The sequence below is a fragment of the Sorex fumeus genome, unplaced genomic scaffold (assembly GCF_029834395.1).
Source record: "Sorex fumeus unplaced genomic scaffold, SorFum_2.1 ptg000039l, whole genome shotgun sequence".
NCBI lineage: Eukaryota > Metazoa > Chordata > Mammalia > Eulipotyphla > Soricidae > Sorex > Sorex fumeus.
Window position 1 is genome coordinate 7,150,353 of NW_026606096.1, and position 17,704 is coordinate 7,168,056.

The following is a 17,704-nucleotide window of genomic DNA, read 5'->3' on the forward strand; positions in this document are numbered from 1 at the left end:
GGTCTGCTTTGGAAAGAAAATCCACTTCCTGAGGCAGATGTGGTTGGCATTTTTAGTTGGATTGCATATTGACGCCCCCACAGATAGCTCGTCACCGCCCTGGACTGCTCTCTGTCCCCGAAATAACCATCTCTGAGCTAGGCACTACCCAGTCCTAGACTCCACCTCCATTCACCGAGTTTTCAAGAGTCACTGCGATTTCAGAGACATCTGAGCTCATGTCTCATATCTCAGGCAAAAACCCAAATCATCTCAAATATGTGTAAAGTATGTTCGTGTTACAGAGTAACATTGTGATTAGGAGAACTTACAGAGAGGTTAGAGTAAGAATAATGAAGAAAAGCAAAGCAGGTGCTGAGAGCTAAAGGATGAGTAGGAACTAATCACTGGGGGATTCGGGGGGCAGCGGGGGGGGGGGGGAGAATTTTCCAGCTAAAAGCAGCCAGTCCGCACTTAAATGGATATATTCTTGGAAACTGCTACTTATAAGTGAAACATTGTCCAAAAAAATCAGTTTCACCATAGGCAGTTTAAGAAAAACCAGGGTTGCCTTCCTGGGTGGCATTTATTCCTAGGGACCTTGTCTCAGCCTTGCAGACCCGATGCTTCATCTGAAATGAGAACCGGAAGCCTCCTCTTGGGGAGCAGTGGGCCCCGGCCTGGGGCACTGGCCTGGGAACGGGCTTCGAACAGAGATCAGGGCGCACCCCGTGGGCCTGCTGAGACAGCTGTGGACGGCCACCCTCGGCTGCTGTCCCTCTCCAGTCCTCGCGCTGCTGGCTGGGGATCAGGGTCAGTGAGTGGGCTGGAGGCAGAGTGGCGCCTGCAGATGAGACCACAGGCTGGTTGACAGTTTGACTTCAGGACCTGGGGGACAAAGCCCGCTGAAGTGCTCAGAGGAACGGGCACAAGAGCGGGTCATGGAGTGCTACCGCAGGGGTGTCCCTCGGCTGTCCCTGCAGGGCCACTAAGTCAGCAGGCTTCTGTTTGACTGTAGGGACTGCCTCGGCACCCCGAGGATTGGATCTGGAAAGGGGTCCCCATGCCCAGCTGCCCCTGAGTGAGGAAAGTGCAAAGGCCCCAGGACACGAGGCTGCATTGCTGGCAGCGGGCAGGATGCAGTGGGCATGATGGGGCTCAGGGGGATCTTTCCCTCCACAGCGAAGTGCCTTGTTCTTGGCCCCATGCCTGCAGTGCCACGTGGGAGGTGGAACTTGCTCACTGTGGCACCTACCACAAAAGGGGAAGGACACGGGTAGGGTCCGAGAGAGGGGGCCTCTCTTGGGGTGAGGAAGCAGCTGCAGGGTGCAGCCTTTAAGCACAAGGGGTCAGATCCCGGGGCTTGGGGTCACCTGCACAGGGCGGCAGGCACCCTGCTGCCCAAGAGGTGCCAGCTCGGGCACTGTGGAGCTGTGGTGTGAGGGCAGCCTTGGAATGTCTATGTTTGCATCAACCTGGAGGTTGCTGGTTTGGCAGATCTTGAAGGGGTCACCCACACGATGTGCAACACTGTGGCAATCGAGTCATGCCTGTGGGCTTTGGGGACGCTGAATCCCCATGAGAGATGCAGTTTCTCTGGGCAGGCCCCCAAGGGAGTGAGCAATAGACAGTGGTGGGGGTCAGGGGGGCAGTATGAGTGTTAGACCAGGGGGTGATTCATACTCTGTGGAGCACTTCCTTCCCCAGGGGTGGGGCAGGTTACATCATCTCTGGGGTTCTTTTGCCTGGAGGAGAACCATAGGAGATGTAGCACCAACCAGCTGGTCTACCACAGAAATGAATCAAAGAGCCTAAAGCACTGGCTGACCTCCAGTGGGGGTCCAGGAGCTTCCGAGGCGGGTGGGTGGGTGTGGTACTAAGGCAGAGTCCAGGCCTGTGGGACCCCAGCAGCCACCTGCCATGACTGCACTTGAAGGGTCATTTTCTCTGAGCACCACTGTATGAGAACACGGGCCAGCCTGGGGGCTGGCCCCGCCCTGGGCCTCTGGTGCCCACCCACACTACACTCCAGAAGATTCTGCTCAGCGGAGCGCCTCAAGGTTCTTCCCCCCCGCCCCTCACTCCCACACAAACACACTCACCTGCGGCATGAACCAGACTGTTTATGCCGTGTGTGGAGAGGAGAGAAATTCGTTTTTCAACTCCCTTAGCCAACTTGGTAGGGGGAAAGCAGGCATTCATCCTTGCAGACAGATTGTGAGCAAGAACTCAACTGTGCACACCTGTAAGATGAGGCTGTCCCCACCCTCACACCTCTTGGGGAGATGCCAGCCAGCCGGCTGGGCACTGGCTGGCAGGGGACGTGGCAGCTGCCCGGACAACCAGGGCAAGAACAGCCATTCCACCGACAGAGGCAGTGAGGAGAGGAGAGCTGCGTCCCTAGATGGAATGAGGCCCGGGACCACGCACCTGCGGTCTCTCTCTGCCCCACTCTTGGATCTAGTTCTGGCAGAACAAACCCCCTCCTAAACAGGGAAGGTTTCCTCATGCTCCCAGCCACTCCCCCACTGTCTATTTTCTTAAAACTGCCACAGTTGGGGTGGGTGGGGAGCATCCAAGACGATGGTCTCTCTTGGGTCCCAGTAGAGTCCCCGTATGCCAAGAGCCCCAAGGTGGAGGCACTGACCCCAGAACTCCCTCTGGAGGGGATGCCATCTTCCATGGAGGCGGAGCCTACACAGCCACAAATGGGGGCTCAGATGTGCTTCTGGGCCCTGGAAGGCCCCCTCCTGGAAACACCCACTCGCTTTCCATTCACAGGCTCATTCTCTGGGCCCACAGAGCCCCCCCACCCCCCCGTCTTACTTGCAGATGACAGCATCGCTGTCAGACAGGGCCTCGTACACACACGAGTCATCTTCCTCTGTGTCTGCAATGACCGCCAGTATGAGACCCCAAGACAGGGCCACCGCGACCAGCCTCACTGTCCAGCCCATGAGCACCTGCAACAAAAGGAGCCTTCAGAACTGTGGGGTCTTTGAGGGGCACAGAACAACAGGGCCCGCCCCACACTAGGGCTGCCCCAAGCCAGGCCTCCCCCACCTCATGCCAGGCCCACCCTGGGGGATCAAAGACCTCAGGTGGAGACTTAGGGAGAGAGGCAGCAGTTGCCAGACTTTGCAGCAAACGCACCAGCCGGACACTGGTTCCGGGGAGGCCTTTTGCCAACTCACTTGCCAGCCTGACTGAGGCCCCTCCTCTGTGGGGCAGGGTTTTGTGGTCACTCATGCCCGGCTGCCAGGCCACAGAGCAGGCTGCAAAGCACAAGTGCTTATATAAGCCGCTGGCGCAGTTCCTACCCTGCCCCGGCACCCGCCCTGTGTGAGGTTGCGTGGCCGAGAGCCAGCCGGCTTCTTTGGCCCCAGGGAGCCTGGTGGCCCCAAGCTCAGCTTCTATGAGAGCATGATCCGGCTTGTCTCCCTGTCCATCTACCACCCAGGTGGCAAGTCTGGTGGTGATGCTGGATTCAGGGACCTTGCGTGGGAGCAGGCCACCCTGCCTCCCCGAGGTCAGCTGAGGACAGGGTAGGGTCAGGTCATTGGCACCTTGCAGAGTGCTGAGCTCAGCATGCTCCCAAAATAATAGTCCCTGGAGAAGGCAGCACAGCAAGAAGGCAGCAGGACTGTGCGGGAAGAGGTCCTGCACCAGCCCTGAACTGAGGGCCACCAGGCCTGCCTGTCTGCCTTGGGGGCATAGCTGCCAGAGGGAGCGTGAGGGGCTCTGAGGGGAACAGGAGCCAGCAGGGCAGTCGTAGGCAGTTGCCCACTTTTTTTTTTTAATTTTTTTTTATTCATTTTTTTGGTTTGTTTGTTTTGGAGCCATACCACCTGGAGATGCCCAGATATCACTCCTGGAAAGACTCAACTTCTAACAAAACGCCCATATGGGGTGTAGGGGAATCGAACCCAGGTCTGTTGCGTGCAAGGCAAGAACCCTACCTGCTGTACACAAAAGTGCAAAGTGCTCAGCTCTCTGAATTTGCTAAGAGGGAAAGTGGGTGTAGGTAGGGGGGCAAGGACTCCTGGGTTCTGCCCTGCTCCCTCTCAGATACTAGGAAGATCATCCAAACACTGTGTGTGTGTGTGTGTGTGTGTGTGTGTGTGTGTGTGTCTGGGGAAGTGATGCGTGCCTCCGGGGTGAGATCAGAGCTATAACACACATAACAACCTTCTCAGAGGAACCCAAATGTTCTGCACTCTTTGCTTTTCCTGCTGAATTTCTGCTCCCTGGGGCTCAATTTCGAACAGAACGCCCTTCTCCTGGGTTATGCGTTACACGGGTTCTCAATAATAAGATTCCCTGAGGTATGACTAGGGCTCCCTCACAGACAGCTCATTCCTAAGACTCCCCGCCCCCCACCACCCAGATCCTGTTGCCTGCTTGCAATATCCTGGCGTGGGGTGTTATAGGTGGTACTTGGGTGCACCGGGGCTCGCTCAATGATACATGCATGGGCCTGTCCTCCCCACGACAAGGCTTGGGCATCTCTGCAGGGTGGCCATGCAAGGATAAGGGATTTTTGCCTTCACCGTCACGGGCACGAGTTCGGGCAGAGAGCAGCTGCCTGGGGCCTCCCGGGTCCACCGGTCACCGTGGCTGCCTCAGAGCATCCTCCAACCCCCGCAGGTGCTGACCCCTCCTGGGGTGCTATTTGCCCACTTGGCACAAGGGGAGACTGAGTCACAGAGTCATTAGCGAGCCAGGACGTGGGTCACAGGGGTAGTGAGCATGCAACCGGGATTTGAACCCAGGGCCTGGGACTCTAGGCCCCAAGTCTGGCTCGACTCGCTCTTCAGACGTCGCCGGTTCCTAAAGCCCAGAAGCCTCCGCGTGACCCACAATGCACCGCGCTGCCGGTTCTTCCTGCCCCTCTAGCCGCGCCTCTCGACTCTCCACCGCCTCCTGCTTCGCTGGTCCCTAGGCGGTCACAGCTCGCCCCCCAGCTTTGGTGCATAACTGGTGCTATTTCCTCTAAGAGACTGAAGATTGGGACATGAGTCCACCATCTTCTCAGGTCCCTAAATATCTTGATAAATGCCCTAAGAGTCTTGATCTACGCAGAGCACTTTACTCCTTCCTTATGTGTTTGCAACGGATGGAATTTTGGTTTGGGAAGCCATACCCAGGTGTGTGTGTGTGTGTGGGGGGGGGGGCTCCTTTGAGCCTAGTGCTTGGGGATTGAGTCTGCCAGTCCTCAGGGGTGTCTTTCAGAGGTGCAAGAGATCTCACTGGGCCTCTGGCTTGCTAAGCATGTACATGGCCACTGAGCTTTCTCTCTGACCTTGCTATATTTAGGATAGGGACCCTAAGTTTGGATATCCACTGCTTGAAGGGCAGTATTCAAGAAACAAGAGATGATGTGAGGAAAACAGGTTTATTCGGGTATTTAGGGACCTGAGAAGATGGTGGACTCATGTCCCAAAAGTCATTTTGCTCTTGGGCTGGGCGTAGTGCCTCACATAGGCTCACACAGGCTGGGGAGTACTCTACTGTGGGAAAGTGTCTGAGATGCTTCAGAAACCTTTTCAGAGGCCTGTTGGCACTTCTCTGGGGATAGGGCTCTTTGGTCATGATAAGCATCCCAGAGGGTTCTCAGATGGCCTGCTGTTTGCTCTTGCCCCCTCCGTTCATAACTGGCCTGGTTCAGCATCAAACACCCAATGCTCAAGAACATCTTCTAAGATTAGAGGCCGGGCCAGAGAGATGGTGAGTACAGGGCTTAAAGCATATGCCTTGCCAGTGACCCAGCCTGGCTCAATCCCAGGCGTCATATGGACCCCAGAACATCACTAGCCAGCACAACCCAGGGAATCCCAAGCATAGCAGGGCTCAGGAAGCCCAGGGTCTCCTGAGCACCCTTCGGAAGTCTCCCGAGCAGCCAACAACTGTTCTCCCAACAACTTCCAGCAACTCCCCCCCCCCCCACACACACACATACACAAAAGATTGGGAGGCAGAACAAGACCCCAGGATTAATGGGATATTATAAAAAATAATTCTGAGAGGGACAGGATAGTCTTCACTGCCTGCTCACTTGTACTTACAGGCCTTTTGGTCTGGCACACGCGACCTGTAAGCTGCTTAGAGGCAGTGCCCAGACTGCTCCAGGCCTGGAGTGCACATTGCTTAAAGAATTCTTGCTTGAAGGCCAGACACTCTTGCTACTTGTATTTCTGTTAGTTCTTATTTCCTCTTAAGAACTCACAGCTCACTCTAAATCAGTGGGAAACAAACCACTCAGGTTGGCCTGGGCCCCGAATCCCTTTTGCTTATTTATCTAACCTTCTCTGACCTGTTTTGGTACAGGGAGATCTGACAGAATGCAGTGGTTCTCTGTATTTTTTAATTCATAGTACTTGGTCTCATACCAGAATCCAAGATCAGAGGTTCAATTACAAGTCAGGGGGAACCATTCCCTGCCCTCTCATCAGCATGTTTTGCTCAAAACAGGTTTTGATCTTTCGGTGCTCACCCATGAAGCTCTTTTCTCTTTGTTCAGTCACCTGGCTGAGAACACCTCTGAACACCTCCAAACCAGGCTAAACCCAAGCACTCCTTCCTTTTCAGATCTTGGGGAGCTTCTAGAGTGCTACAGAACTCCTGAGCCCCTGCATCCTCCAGACCCTGCCTAGGTCCCTCTCCCATCATCACCCAGTAGCTACCCAGACACAGCTTCTCCCTTCCTCCCCTAGGTTTCTGGATTCAAACAATTGCAGTGACCAAACTCCCCCATATTCTTTTTAATTCATTTTTTTGGAGGGGTCTATTATGCTAAGGACTTATTCCTGCCTCTGTGCTCAGGGATCACTCCTGGCAGGGCTAAAGGAACCATATGGGGTGCTAGGGATTGAACCTGGATCTGCTGCATTCAAAGCAAGCACCCTACCCAATTTACCCGCCAGACTATTGCTTAGGCCCTTTGGCCCTTTTGTTAAAAAATAAATTACAGTGTACTTTAGTTTGGTGCACAAAATATTTAAAATATTTAAAAATAAATTTGGTGAAGTTTAACTTTTTTTTTTTCACCTGCCAGTGCCTTAGGTATTATATCCCAAATTCTGTCCTGTGTTCTACTGTCTTAGCTGTCACATTTATGTCATATCCGTAACATGTGAGTGAGTTTTTGCATGCAGTGTTAGGCAAAGGTCATTTGTGTTTTTTTTATGTATACAGTAGTTTCAACACTGTTTGCTTTTCTCATTGAAATCCCTTCATTCTTAACTTTCTACACAAATAGCTCCCTCCTCCTCCCATAACCAGAGTCTCTGTGTCCCTTTGAGAAGCTGCTTTCCTGCAATCTTTTTAAGTGGGGAATGACTGTATCTCCCCCACCAACATTTCAGGACTGAGAGGTAAGGCTGATGCACAGCCCGTACCCGCTGGCTGCGTCAGAACTCTAATTCCTCTATTCTCTCGTTGAAATCTATGCCCTTTGAGATGTGCTCCCTCAGAATCAGTCCTAACCGGTGCTCCTGTCTTCCTACACTGGTAACATGGGGCCTTTCTTCCCTCCTTGAGGTTGCTGTGTCCACCCTAGATGAAGTCCATATCCAACTATGCCTTTTCCAACACTCCCTATGCCTCTCTTCCTGTAGCAACTTTTTGAACACTGTCTTCTGTAAGAAGCACCGCAGGCCCAGGAGCATTCGGAAAACAGTCTCTCCTTCCCCCTCGCTCATTCTCACACTCCCTCTGCACTAGTGTCCCTTCTCAATCTGAACTTGAATTCCTTAACCACTGTCCTCTCTGTCTCTCTATTTTGACTTCCTTCACTCTGAGGCCCAGTTCAGAAGAGACTTTCCTGCTATTCACTCACCAATATCTTCAGTTCCTTTCTCCTTCTCCTCACCTTGAGGCTGATGCAACTGCGGTTTTGGACAAGTCCAGGAGTCTGGCTCCATGAAGCACCCTTACTGTTCACTACATCCTCTGTCCACTAGGTACCCTCCACCCTCCACACAGCCTGGGCTAGAGGTGGGAAGCGTGGAGCTGTGCTAACTGGAAGAAATCAGTCATGGGGGACCAGGAGATAGCTTAAAGGACTGGAATGTCTGTCTTACATGTGTGAGGCCCCAAGTTCAGTCCCTGACACTGTATATTACCCCCACACCCTGAACGTTGTTGAGGTGTCCCAGGTGCCCCCCAGCACCTCTGGGCCTAAGTTGTATCAACCCGAGTATCAATAGGAGTGGCCCTGGGGCCCTGAGCACTGCTGGAAAGAACCCTAAAATATAATATAGAAAAGAAAGAAGGCCACATTTTACCATCATATGCATATGAAATGTGTAAAATAGGCTATTATGTAGAAACACAAAGATCAGTGGCTCTACTGGCAGAGGGCTTGTGGGTCAATGCAGGGATGATGGTGATAGCTAATGTGTAAGAGCTGCTTTATTTTTAGAGGTGATAAAAAGGTTCTAAAATGAACTGGTGATGATTGTCCATATCTATAATTATGCCCCAAACACTAAAATATGTACACTTTAATGGTGCCGTATGATTTGATAAGTTGTACTATGTATAGACTATTTCTCAATAAAGCTATTTATAAAAACCAAACCAATGCAGGTGATACCAGCAAAATTATATATTAGGAAGCTCTAAGTCCTCGTTATTACTGGAAATTTAAAGAGCAACAACAGAGCTGGAGTGATAGTATGGTGCAGATGGTGTGTGCCTTGCAGCAACTGACCTGGGTTTGATCCCCAGCAGGAATCATTCCTAAGCTCAGAGCCAGGAGTAACCCCCTGAGCATTACTGGGTATGTCCCCAAACAAACAAACAAACAAACAAACAAAATTTTTAAAAGAAAACCGACAGATATAAACAAACCCTATGCAACATTATCTAACCATACAGGACCTTTGGAAAATAGTATGAGAACATTCAAGTAAATTACCATCAAGAAAAAACTACCTTCACAAAGGAAAGGCTTCCTGGCATTTTCACTCATCCTTACCTCACATGCTACCTGGCACAACAATTTACTTCTGGTGTAGAGGAAACCACAACCAAGTTCCTGGCTTTTCCCCTTGGATCAGCACATGTAACAGATGAAGAGCCAAGGAGAAACTAAGGTGAGAGTCTTTGGGAAATTAAGCCATTCCAAAGCAGCTGTTTTAAGAAAGGCACATGAGAGGCAAGATGGAGGGTTTGTGGTGAGCAGTTGTCAAGGGATGAAAATTGTTTGTGGATTTACCATGGCAGTAGCAACAGTAAAATGGGCAACATCAAGCAGAACAATCTTGAAACATGCAGTTCCAATTCAAAACAGAGCTTTGCATTGTGTTTGTCATCCTAAACCTACATTTTCTTCTCTTCCAGATGACTCTAATAACAAGGTTGAGTTTGCTTTGATATCTAATAGGAAGATGATAGTATGTTACCACCCATCTGTGGACATTCCATATGAACACACAAAACTTACCCCTTGACCAGATTCTGTGCATAATAATGAATAAACACACGATCAAATGATAAAAAACAGATTTCAAGAAAATACTAAATATTTGAGCAAGGGCTTATGATCGAACAACTCCACAAAATGTTCTTTACTACCAAGCACCATTGCTACAATCATGGAAAGTATTGTAGAGGTCACAAGAAACTGGGTCCTCCGAAAGACAGGTTCTATTGAGGAATCAAAAAAATGTTATTCTCTGTCTCATTGGCCATTTGAGAGAATGCATTCTGATATATTCACTATTATATTATACCTTAAAATATAATAAAGTGTCTAAATTTTTTTTTAAAAAGGGCAAAAAAGTAAAGCACATGAGGCTCGGACAAAGATGATCTCTCCCATATGTGGAACAGAAGGAAATGTATTAGAGAAATAGCAAATGCCTAAAGGGTACAGAAATGAAGAGCAGGAAAATTGATCAGTGGTACTCAATCCGGTGGGTGGGGGGGTGAGGAGGGAGGTAAGAGAAGGGAACATTTATGACAATGGTCAAGGGAAGTGGACCCTTTGGAGAAGGACGGGTCACTGAAAAGAGGTTTAAGAGTTATGTGATACCCTGCCACTGGCCAAGCAAGTGAAAACAGAGATAGACAAATGGGACTATCTTAAACTAAGAAGCTTCTGCACCTCAAAAGAAACAGTGACCAAAATACAAAGACGGTCTACGAAATGGGAAAGGATATTTGCCGATTACACATCCTACAAGGGGTTGATATCAAGGATATACAAAGTATTGGTTGAACTCCACAAGAAGAAAACATCCAACCCCATAAAAAATGGGGCGATGAAATGAATAGAAACTTTCTCAAAGAAGAAATCCGAATGGCTAAAAGGCACATGAGAAAATGCTCCACATCATTAATCATCAAGGAGATGCAGATCAAAACCACAATGAGATACCATCTCACACCTCAGAGACTGGCCCACATTCAAAAGAACAAAAGCAACCGATGCTGGCGTGGATGTGGCGAGAAAGGAACTCTCCTTCACTGCTGGTGGGAATGCTGACTGGTTCAGCCCTTTTGGAAAACAGTATGGACGATTCTCAAAAAATTAGAAATTGAGCTCCCATTTGACCCAACAATACCACTCCCGGGAATATATCCCAGAGAGGCAAAAAAAAGTATAGTTGAAGTGATATCTGCACTTGTTTGTTCATTGCAGCACTCTTTACAATAGCCAGAATCTGGATAAAACCTGAGTGCCCGAGAACAGATGACTGGTTAAAGAAACTTTGGTACATTTACACAATGGAGTACTATGTAGCTGTTACAAAAGAGGAAGTCATGAAATTTACATACAACTGGTACTACATGGAAAGTATCATGTTAAGTGAAATGACTTCTGAGAAAGAGATAGACATAGAAAGATTGCATTCATCTGGGGAACATAAAGTAACAAAATAGGAGACTAACACCCAAGAATGGCCGAGATTAGTACCAGGAATTTTACTCCATGGCTTGGAGGCCAGCCACACATGCTAGGGGAAAAGGGAGCTCAGATAGAGAAGAGAGCACCAAATAAAGGGTGTTGGGAGGATCCTCCCAGGATGGGAGAAGCATGCTAAAAGTAGACTAGACCAAACATGATTACCACCCATTGCCTCTTTTGTAAACCACAACACCCAATAGGAGAGAGAGAACAAAAGGGAATGCCCTGCCACAGAGGCAGGGGGGAATGGGGGGGATGGGGGTGGGAGGGATACTGGGATCCATGGTGGTGGGAAATGGGCACTGGTGGACAGATGGGTATTTGATCATTGTATAATTGAAACCCAAGCACAAAAATTTGTATGTCTACAACTGTACCTCATGGTGTCTCACTAATAAAATTTTTTTTAAAAAAGAGTTATGTGATACCCTACCAGTAATAATATTTTAAACCAAAATGTCTAAAAAGAAAAAAGTGCCTGCCACAGAGGCAGGTGGAAGGTCAAGGGTGAAGAGGTGAGGGGGAAACTGGGACATTGGTTGAGCAAGTTGGCACTAGTGAAGGGATTGGTATTGGGACATTGTAACTCAATGTTAGGCCTGAAACTCAATCATAAATAACTTTGAAACTTTGTAATTCATGGAGATTCAATTTAAAAAATTTAATAAGATAAAAACTGGAGTGGGGGTGGGGAAGCCTGCTTAGAAATGACCTCAGGAGATTGTAGTTTTTGCCTACCCCGAGACCAAGGCATAGAGCAGGTCCAGCTAATCAGGAAGACTCTCGGGAAGAACGCCAGTCTGGACAAAGACTGGGATAGTGGCTTTTTGTTTCTACAAATGCCCAATTTTTAGAAAGAAAAAAAATCACTCAAGTAAATGACCTATTCAAAGGAATAAAATCAACTGATATCAATAATCCTTGATGACTGGGCATTAATCTTATTAGGCAGACATTATTTAATCAAATAACTCTGAATATGCTCAGAGTTAAATGAAAACATGAGCAAAAAGACTCCAGGAAGGGACTGGAGTGATAGCACAGCAGGTAGGGCATTTGCCTTGTATGTGGCTGACCTGGGTTCGATTCCCAGCATCCCATATAGTCCCCTGAGCACCACCAGGAGTGATTCCTGAGTGCAAAGACAGGAGTAACCCCTGAGCATTGCCGGGTATGATCCAAAAAGCCAAAAACAAAAACAAAAAAAGACTCCAGGAAGACAAGAGATGATCAAAATGTGACATAGAAATGTTTAAAAAGTAACAAAACAAGTTCTGAAGCTGAAATTGAAAAACAACTGAATGGAAAACCTACTAGGAAATTTAACCGAAATTCTGAGCAGGAATTAAAACCAGTGAATTTGAAGAGACACAAACAGAAATTTTGGGGTCTGAGGAGCCATAAGGGAGCTAGGACAGACTCAGTATCTGATTCAATCTCCCATATTACATGGTACCCAAGCATCACTGGGTAGGGCCCTGGAAGTCCCCCAAAAGCCTTTGAGGTGGTCCTGGTGGTTCCTGGCGTCACAGGGCCTAAGCACTGAAACTCCATCCCAGATGGCCAAGAATTGCCAACAGTAACCCCTGGGCCTACTGAATACCACTTGAGAGAACCACCACAATAAAGAGGGGGAGAGAGAAGAATAAGAAAAGTGAGCAGAACCTAAGAGACCATACATACCATCAACTAGAGCACAATATTACTTATAAGAGCTCCAGAAAAAGAAAAAGAAAGATTACTTGAAAACTAATGGTCAAAATATCTCCAAGTTTAATTTATATTAATTTATAAATACACTGAGGCTCACCCTTGTTTGATCCCCTTCTCCACATATATAGTCCCTTGAGCACCTTCAGGAGTGACCCCTGAGCACAGAGCCAAGAGTGGCCGTTGGCTCAACACCAAATGTAACCTCAAAAAATTATGAATACAAGAAACACAAGAGGAAGGCATTTGTACCCTGGATTCTTACTAAGAGGGTCAGTGTGGTTGTTGGTAGAAACCTTGGGGCCAGTATGTCACTAAAATCATATATTTTTGTTTGTTTTTTTTTTGTTTGTTTGTTTTTTCTTTTTTGGTCATACCTGGCGTTGCACAGGCATTACTCCTGGTTCATGCAGTCAGGAATTACTCCTAGCAGTGCTTGGGGAACCATATGGGATTCTGGGAATCGAACCTGGGTCGGCCACGTGCAAGGCAAACACCCTACCCACTGTGCTATCGCTCCAGCCCCTAGAGTGATATATTTTAAGTATTTAGTAAAAAACTCTAAACTGAGTCTACTATAGCCAACAAAATTGTCTTTCAAAAGATGAGACAGTTCAAAGGACAACAGACATAATTTGAAGCTGGAAAAAAATATCAAACTCTCAAACACAAGCATAAAAGCTGGTATTAATGTACATTTGCTTTGTAACTCAACTTTCTGTTTTGAGGGATGGAGGGGGCCTCCAAAATAGTCCTCAGAAGACCTGGGGGCCCCTCTCAGTAATTCTCAGTCCACATGCCCTTCAATGTGAATGCCAAAGGGCAAGATTCTGCTTGCGTCCTGTACTGCTGAGGATTTCCTGGCAGTTCAGGAGGTTTCCAGGACTGCACCCAGTACTCGGGGAGTCATGTGGTGCTGGGGATGGATGTGGGGTGTTGAGACGAGGATCAGCTGCATGAAGCATGTAAGGAATGTGCCTTAACACCTGTACCACCTCTTCAGCCACTGTAATTCAGCTGCTAAATAAAGGATATAAAAGTCAAGTGCAGGGCTGGAGAGAGAAAACAGCAGTTAAAGTGTTTGCTTTGTGTGTGGCTGGCCCTGGTTGAAAGCTCTGCCAGTGCATAAGATTCCAGAGCAAGGTGTAAGCTCTGAGAGCTGCCAGGTGTGGCCCAGAGAAAAAAACAAGTGAAAAAATCAAATGGAAAATATCTGGGCTGATGGGTCCCTACCATGTATAAAAAATATATCGGAGAAGAGGTTTTGTAAGCAATAAAAGCTAAATTGTGTCCATTTAAATTTTCAATTGTCCTGACTTCAATTTTATTCTTATCACATTGCTGTAGGATGCTATAATTACCCCATTAACCACTAAACATATCCATATGTTCAAAGGAAATGAAAAGTGAACAGAAATATGTCACTATAAATCCTTCCTAAGAAGGTGGGAAGGGACACTTCCTTAGTCATTTTACGAGGCCAGCTTGATATCAAAGTCAGACAAAAATACTATAAGAAAAGAAAATGAAAAACCAATATCCTTTATTAATATTGGTGAAAAAGTCCTCGCAAACAACATTCAGCAGCATATTAAAAGAATTTTGTACCCTCATGAGATTTTCCCCCCAGAATGCTTCAACAAATATCAACAAAGATAATATACCAGAATGAAGAAAAAAAAATCCATCGCAATTTCAATTGATACAGACAAAGCATTTGACAAAATGAAATCTCTTTTGTTGATTTATTATTTCCTTTTTTTTCTCTTAGGGTTTGGGGGCCACACCCAGCAGTATTCAGGGATTCCTGCTAGCAGCTCTATGCCTAGGAGTGACCCACGTAGGTGCTCAGGGGACCATATGTGGCACTGGGAATCAATTCAGGGTGGGATGCATGCCAGGCACATATCTTAATCCCTTTACTATATCTCCCACCCCCTTTCTTGATTAAAAAAATATATATTAAAAAAAAAAACTAAGGAGAGCAGAGACCTGGGCCCTACACAAACAGGATGAGAACGCTATTCAGGTCTCCCAAAGAGGAATTGAAAGAGCTATGCTTGGAATATCACGTTTTACTCAAATGAGAGAAAGAATCCGGAGTTCTGACCTCCGTCAATGATCAAGAATCAGGGACGCTGTCTCATTTGCCAAGTTATCAAAAATCAGATGGACTAGTCACGTAATGAGATTTAAAGACAACCACTGGACTAGAGCTGTTACCTACTGGATTCCACGGGATGTCAAAAGACTGCGAGGCCACCCACCTACCAGATGGACAGACTTCTTCATCAAGATCATGAACAATCGGTTTGAGGCTCTTCGTGTTCCTAGAGCGAATAGACGCCATTGGGCTACACTAGCACACGACAGGGACAAATGGAGACGTTACTGGCGCCCGCTCGAGCAAATCGCCGATTAACGGGAAGTCAAGTGACCAAGTGAAGGAGAGCAGAGGAAAACCACAACATGGTAAAGGGTACATATCCTACAGTGAAAACATAGCATTTTCCCCTAAAAATCAGAAACAAGACAATAATATTAGTTGTCTATGGCTTCTGTAGTGAATTGTCACAGAGTTAAGGTCTAAGCAACAGAAATCTATTTCCCACATCTGGAGGCTGCTAGCTCAGATCCAGGTGTCAGGAGGGCTCATTTCTCCCGAGGTCTCTTTCCTTGGCTGCTCCTTCTCACTGTGCCCTCACAGGATGTTAATTCGCTTGCTTTGTGTATCCAGATCTCCTCCTTTTATAAGGACTCCATCAGACTCGATGAGATTCTATCTCACTGACTTCTTTTATCTTAATCACATCCTAAAAGACTTTTATTTTTCTTTTTGGGTCACACCCGGCAATGCACAGGGATTTCTTCTGGCTCATGCACTCAGGAATTACTCCTGGCAGTGCTCGGGGGACCATATGGGATGCTGGGAATCAAACCCGGGTTGGCTGCATGCAAGGCAAACACCCTATCTGATGTACTGTCGCTCCAGATCCAGACTCTTTCCTCAAATACTTTCATATTCGGACATACCAGGTAGTTTAGGATTTCAACATATAAATTTGGGAGGAACACAATTCAGCCCATGGCAAGAATGGCTGCTTTCACTACTCTTATTCAACATAGTACTTGAGTTTCAACCAGAGCAATTATACAAGAAAAAAAAAGGCACTCGAATTAGAAAGGAAAAGTGAAATTAATTCTGTTTTCAAATGTGATCATCTTTTAGTAGAAAACCCTGATGACTCAAACAACTAACAAATGGCTTTAGCAAAGTTTCAGTGCAGAAACTCACTACTCACATATCAGTTGCATTTCTATACATTAACAAGGAACCATTTAAAAAAGGAGTAATAAAGTCCATCTATAATAGCATTAAAATTAATTAATTTAACAAAGGATGAGAAAGCCTTTTACATTGAATACTGTAAATATTACTAAAAGAAATTAAATAAATAAAAGAAATCCTGCATTTGTGGATTAGATGAGTTATGTGATTAAGATGCCAAATACTACCCAGAACAATCTACAGAATAATATAATCTCTATCAAAATACCAATAATCTGCATAGAAACAGAAAATCCTGTCCTAAAATTTTTACAGAAGCTCAATGGGTTTGAAAGAGAGTAAGTACAGCAGCAAGGCACTTGCCTTGCATATGGCCAACCCAGGTTCAGTACCTGGCAACGCATATGGCACCTTGAACCTTTCTAAGAGTGATCCCTGAGCACAGAACCAGGAGTAAACCCTGAGGAGTGCCAGGTGTGGCAAAAAAATAATAATAATAAATAGCTACAAAGAACCTCTAAATTCCAAAACAATCTCGAGAAGAATAGAGTTGAAGGATTCAGTTTTTTATTTCAAAAGTTACTAGAATGTACAAAATTTGATTAAACTTCGTAGTATTGGTATAAAAACAAATATAATGCCAGTAGAATAGAACAATGACCCCCTCCCCAGACAGTTTTGCTTGTATGGCAAAATGACTTTTAACAAGTATGCCAAGACCATTAAATGGGGAAAGGATAATCACTTCAATCGATAGTTCCAGGGATACCTGGAGAATCAAATGCAAAAAGGTGAAGTAGGACTCTTCATATTGTATAAAAGATTAAGTGAAAATAAGTCAAAGATCTATATATAAGAGCTAAAGCAAACCCTAATTATTAAAATCTTAGAATTTCTAGAGTGCATGGCCGCAAGAGCAGCCTTGCAACATTATAGTATATCCTTAACAAACAGTACAAAACACATTGTCTAGCAATTATATTTTCAGCAAGTATGAAGGGTGGTAGGACTGGTCTCGAAATATTGAAGGTAACTAAAGTAGGGAAAGAATACTTTGCAAATTGCCTGACACACAGGCAGGGGGAGGCATGGAATGGGGAGGTGGGTAGGAATACTGGAGATTTTTGTGGTTGGAAAATGTGCACTGGTGAAGGGATGGGTGTTTGATGACTACATGATCGAAGTTCAAACATGGAATTTTTGTTACTGTATCTCACGGTGAATTAATAAAAATTAAAAATAAATAAAACATTGCACTTTGGGATTTAAAAAAAATAAAGTACGACACCAAAAAAATTTAAAATTTAAAAAAATAGAGTTAAAGTCATAAAGCTCTTAAAATGTAAGGAGAGAGTTTCCGAACACTGGCTTTGTCAATGATCGAGAGGGAGGGAAATATGACACCAAAATCACAGGGATAAAAAATAAAAAACTATCTAAGTTTGGCTATAGCAAAATAAATTTTTGTATCAAAAAATCAATAAAGTGATAAGACAGCTATAGAATGGGAGAAAATATTTGCAAGTATATATCCAATAGCATATAAAGTTGTAGCATATGCCTACAACTCTAATTAATCAATCCAATTAAAACTGAAACATGCCTGAATAAACATTTCTTCAGTAAAGATCTACAGATGGCCAATAAGTACATGATGAAATGCTCAACATCACCAGTTGTTAAGGAAAGGCATATCAAAATCTCAATGAGATTTTCATCCACCCATTAGAGTAGCTATTATCAAACACACAGATAGAAAATAACAAGTGCAGAGAATATAAAGAAGTTGGAACCCATTTACACAGCTGGTT

The 17,704-nt window shown here is 46.1% G+C and overlaps 1 protein-coding gene and 1 pseudogene across 1 annotated transcript in view; one reads left to right on the top strand and one right to left on the bottom strand.

The window, feature by feature from the left end:
• The window catches only part of PEBP4 (phosphatidylethanolamine binding protein 4), a 199,683-nt gene extending 196,537 nt beyond the window's left edge, over positions 1-3,146 (bottom strand). The window contains exons 1-2 of the mRNA XM_056119167.1: positions 3,076-3,146; positions 2,806-2,942 (exon numbers count right to left, since the gene is read on the bottom strand). Coding sequence (XP_055975142.1) covers positions 2,806-2,936 — 131 coding nt within the window. The 5' untranslated portion in view covers positions 2,937-2,942; positions 3,076-3,146. The remainder of the gene's footprint in view (positions 1-2,805; positions 2,943-3,075) is intronic.
• Positions 3,147-9,200: 6,054 nt separating this feature from the next.
• On the top strand, positions 9,201-9,637 carry LOC130028089 (39S ribosomal protein L42, mitochondrial-like; annotated as a pseudogene).
• Positions 9,638-17,704: the final 8,067 nt, after the last annotated feature.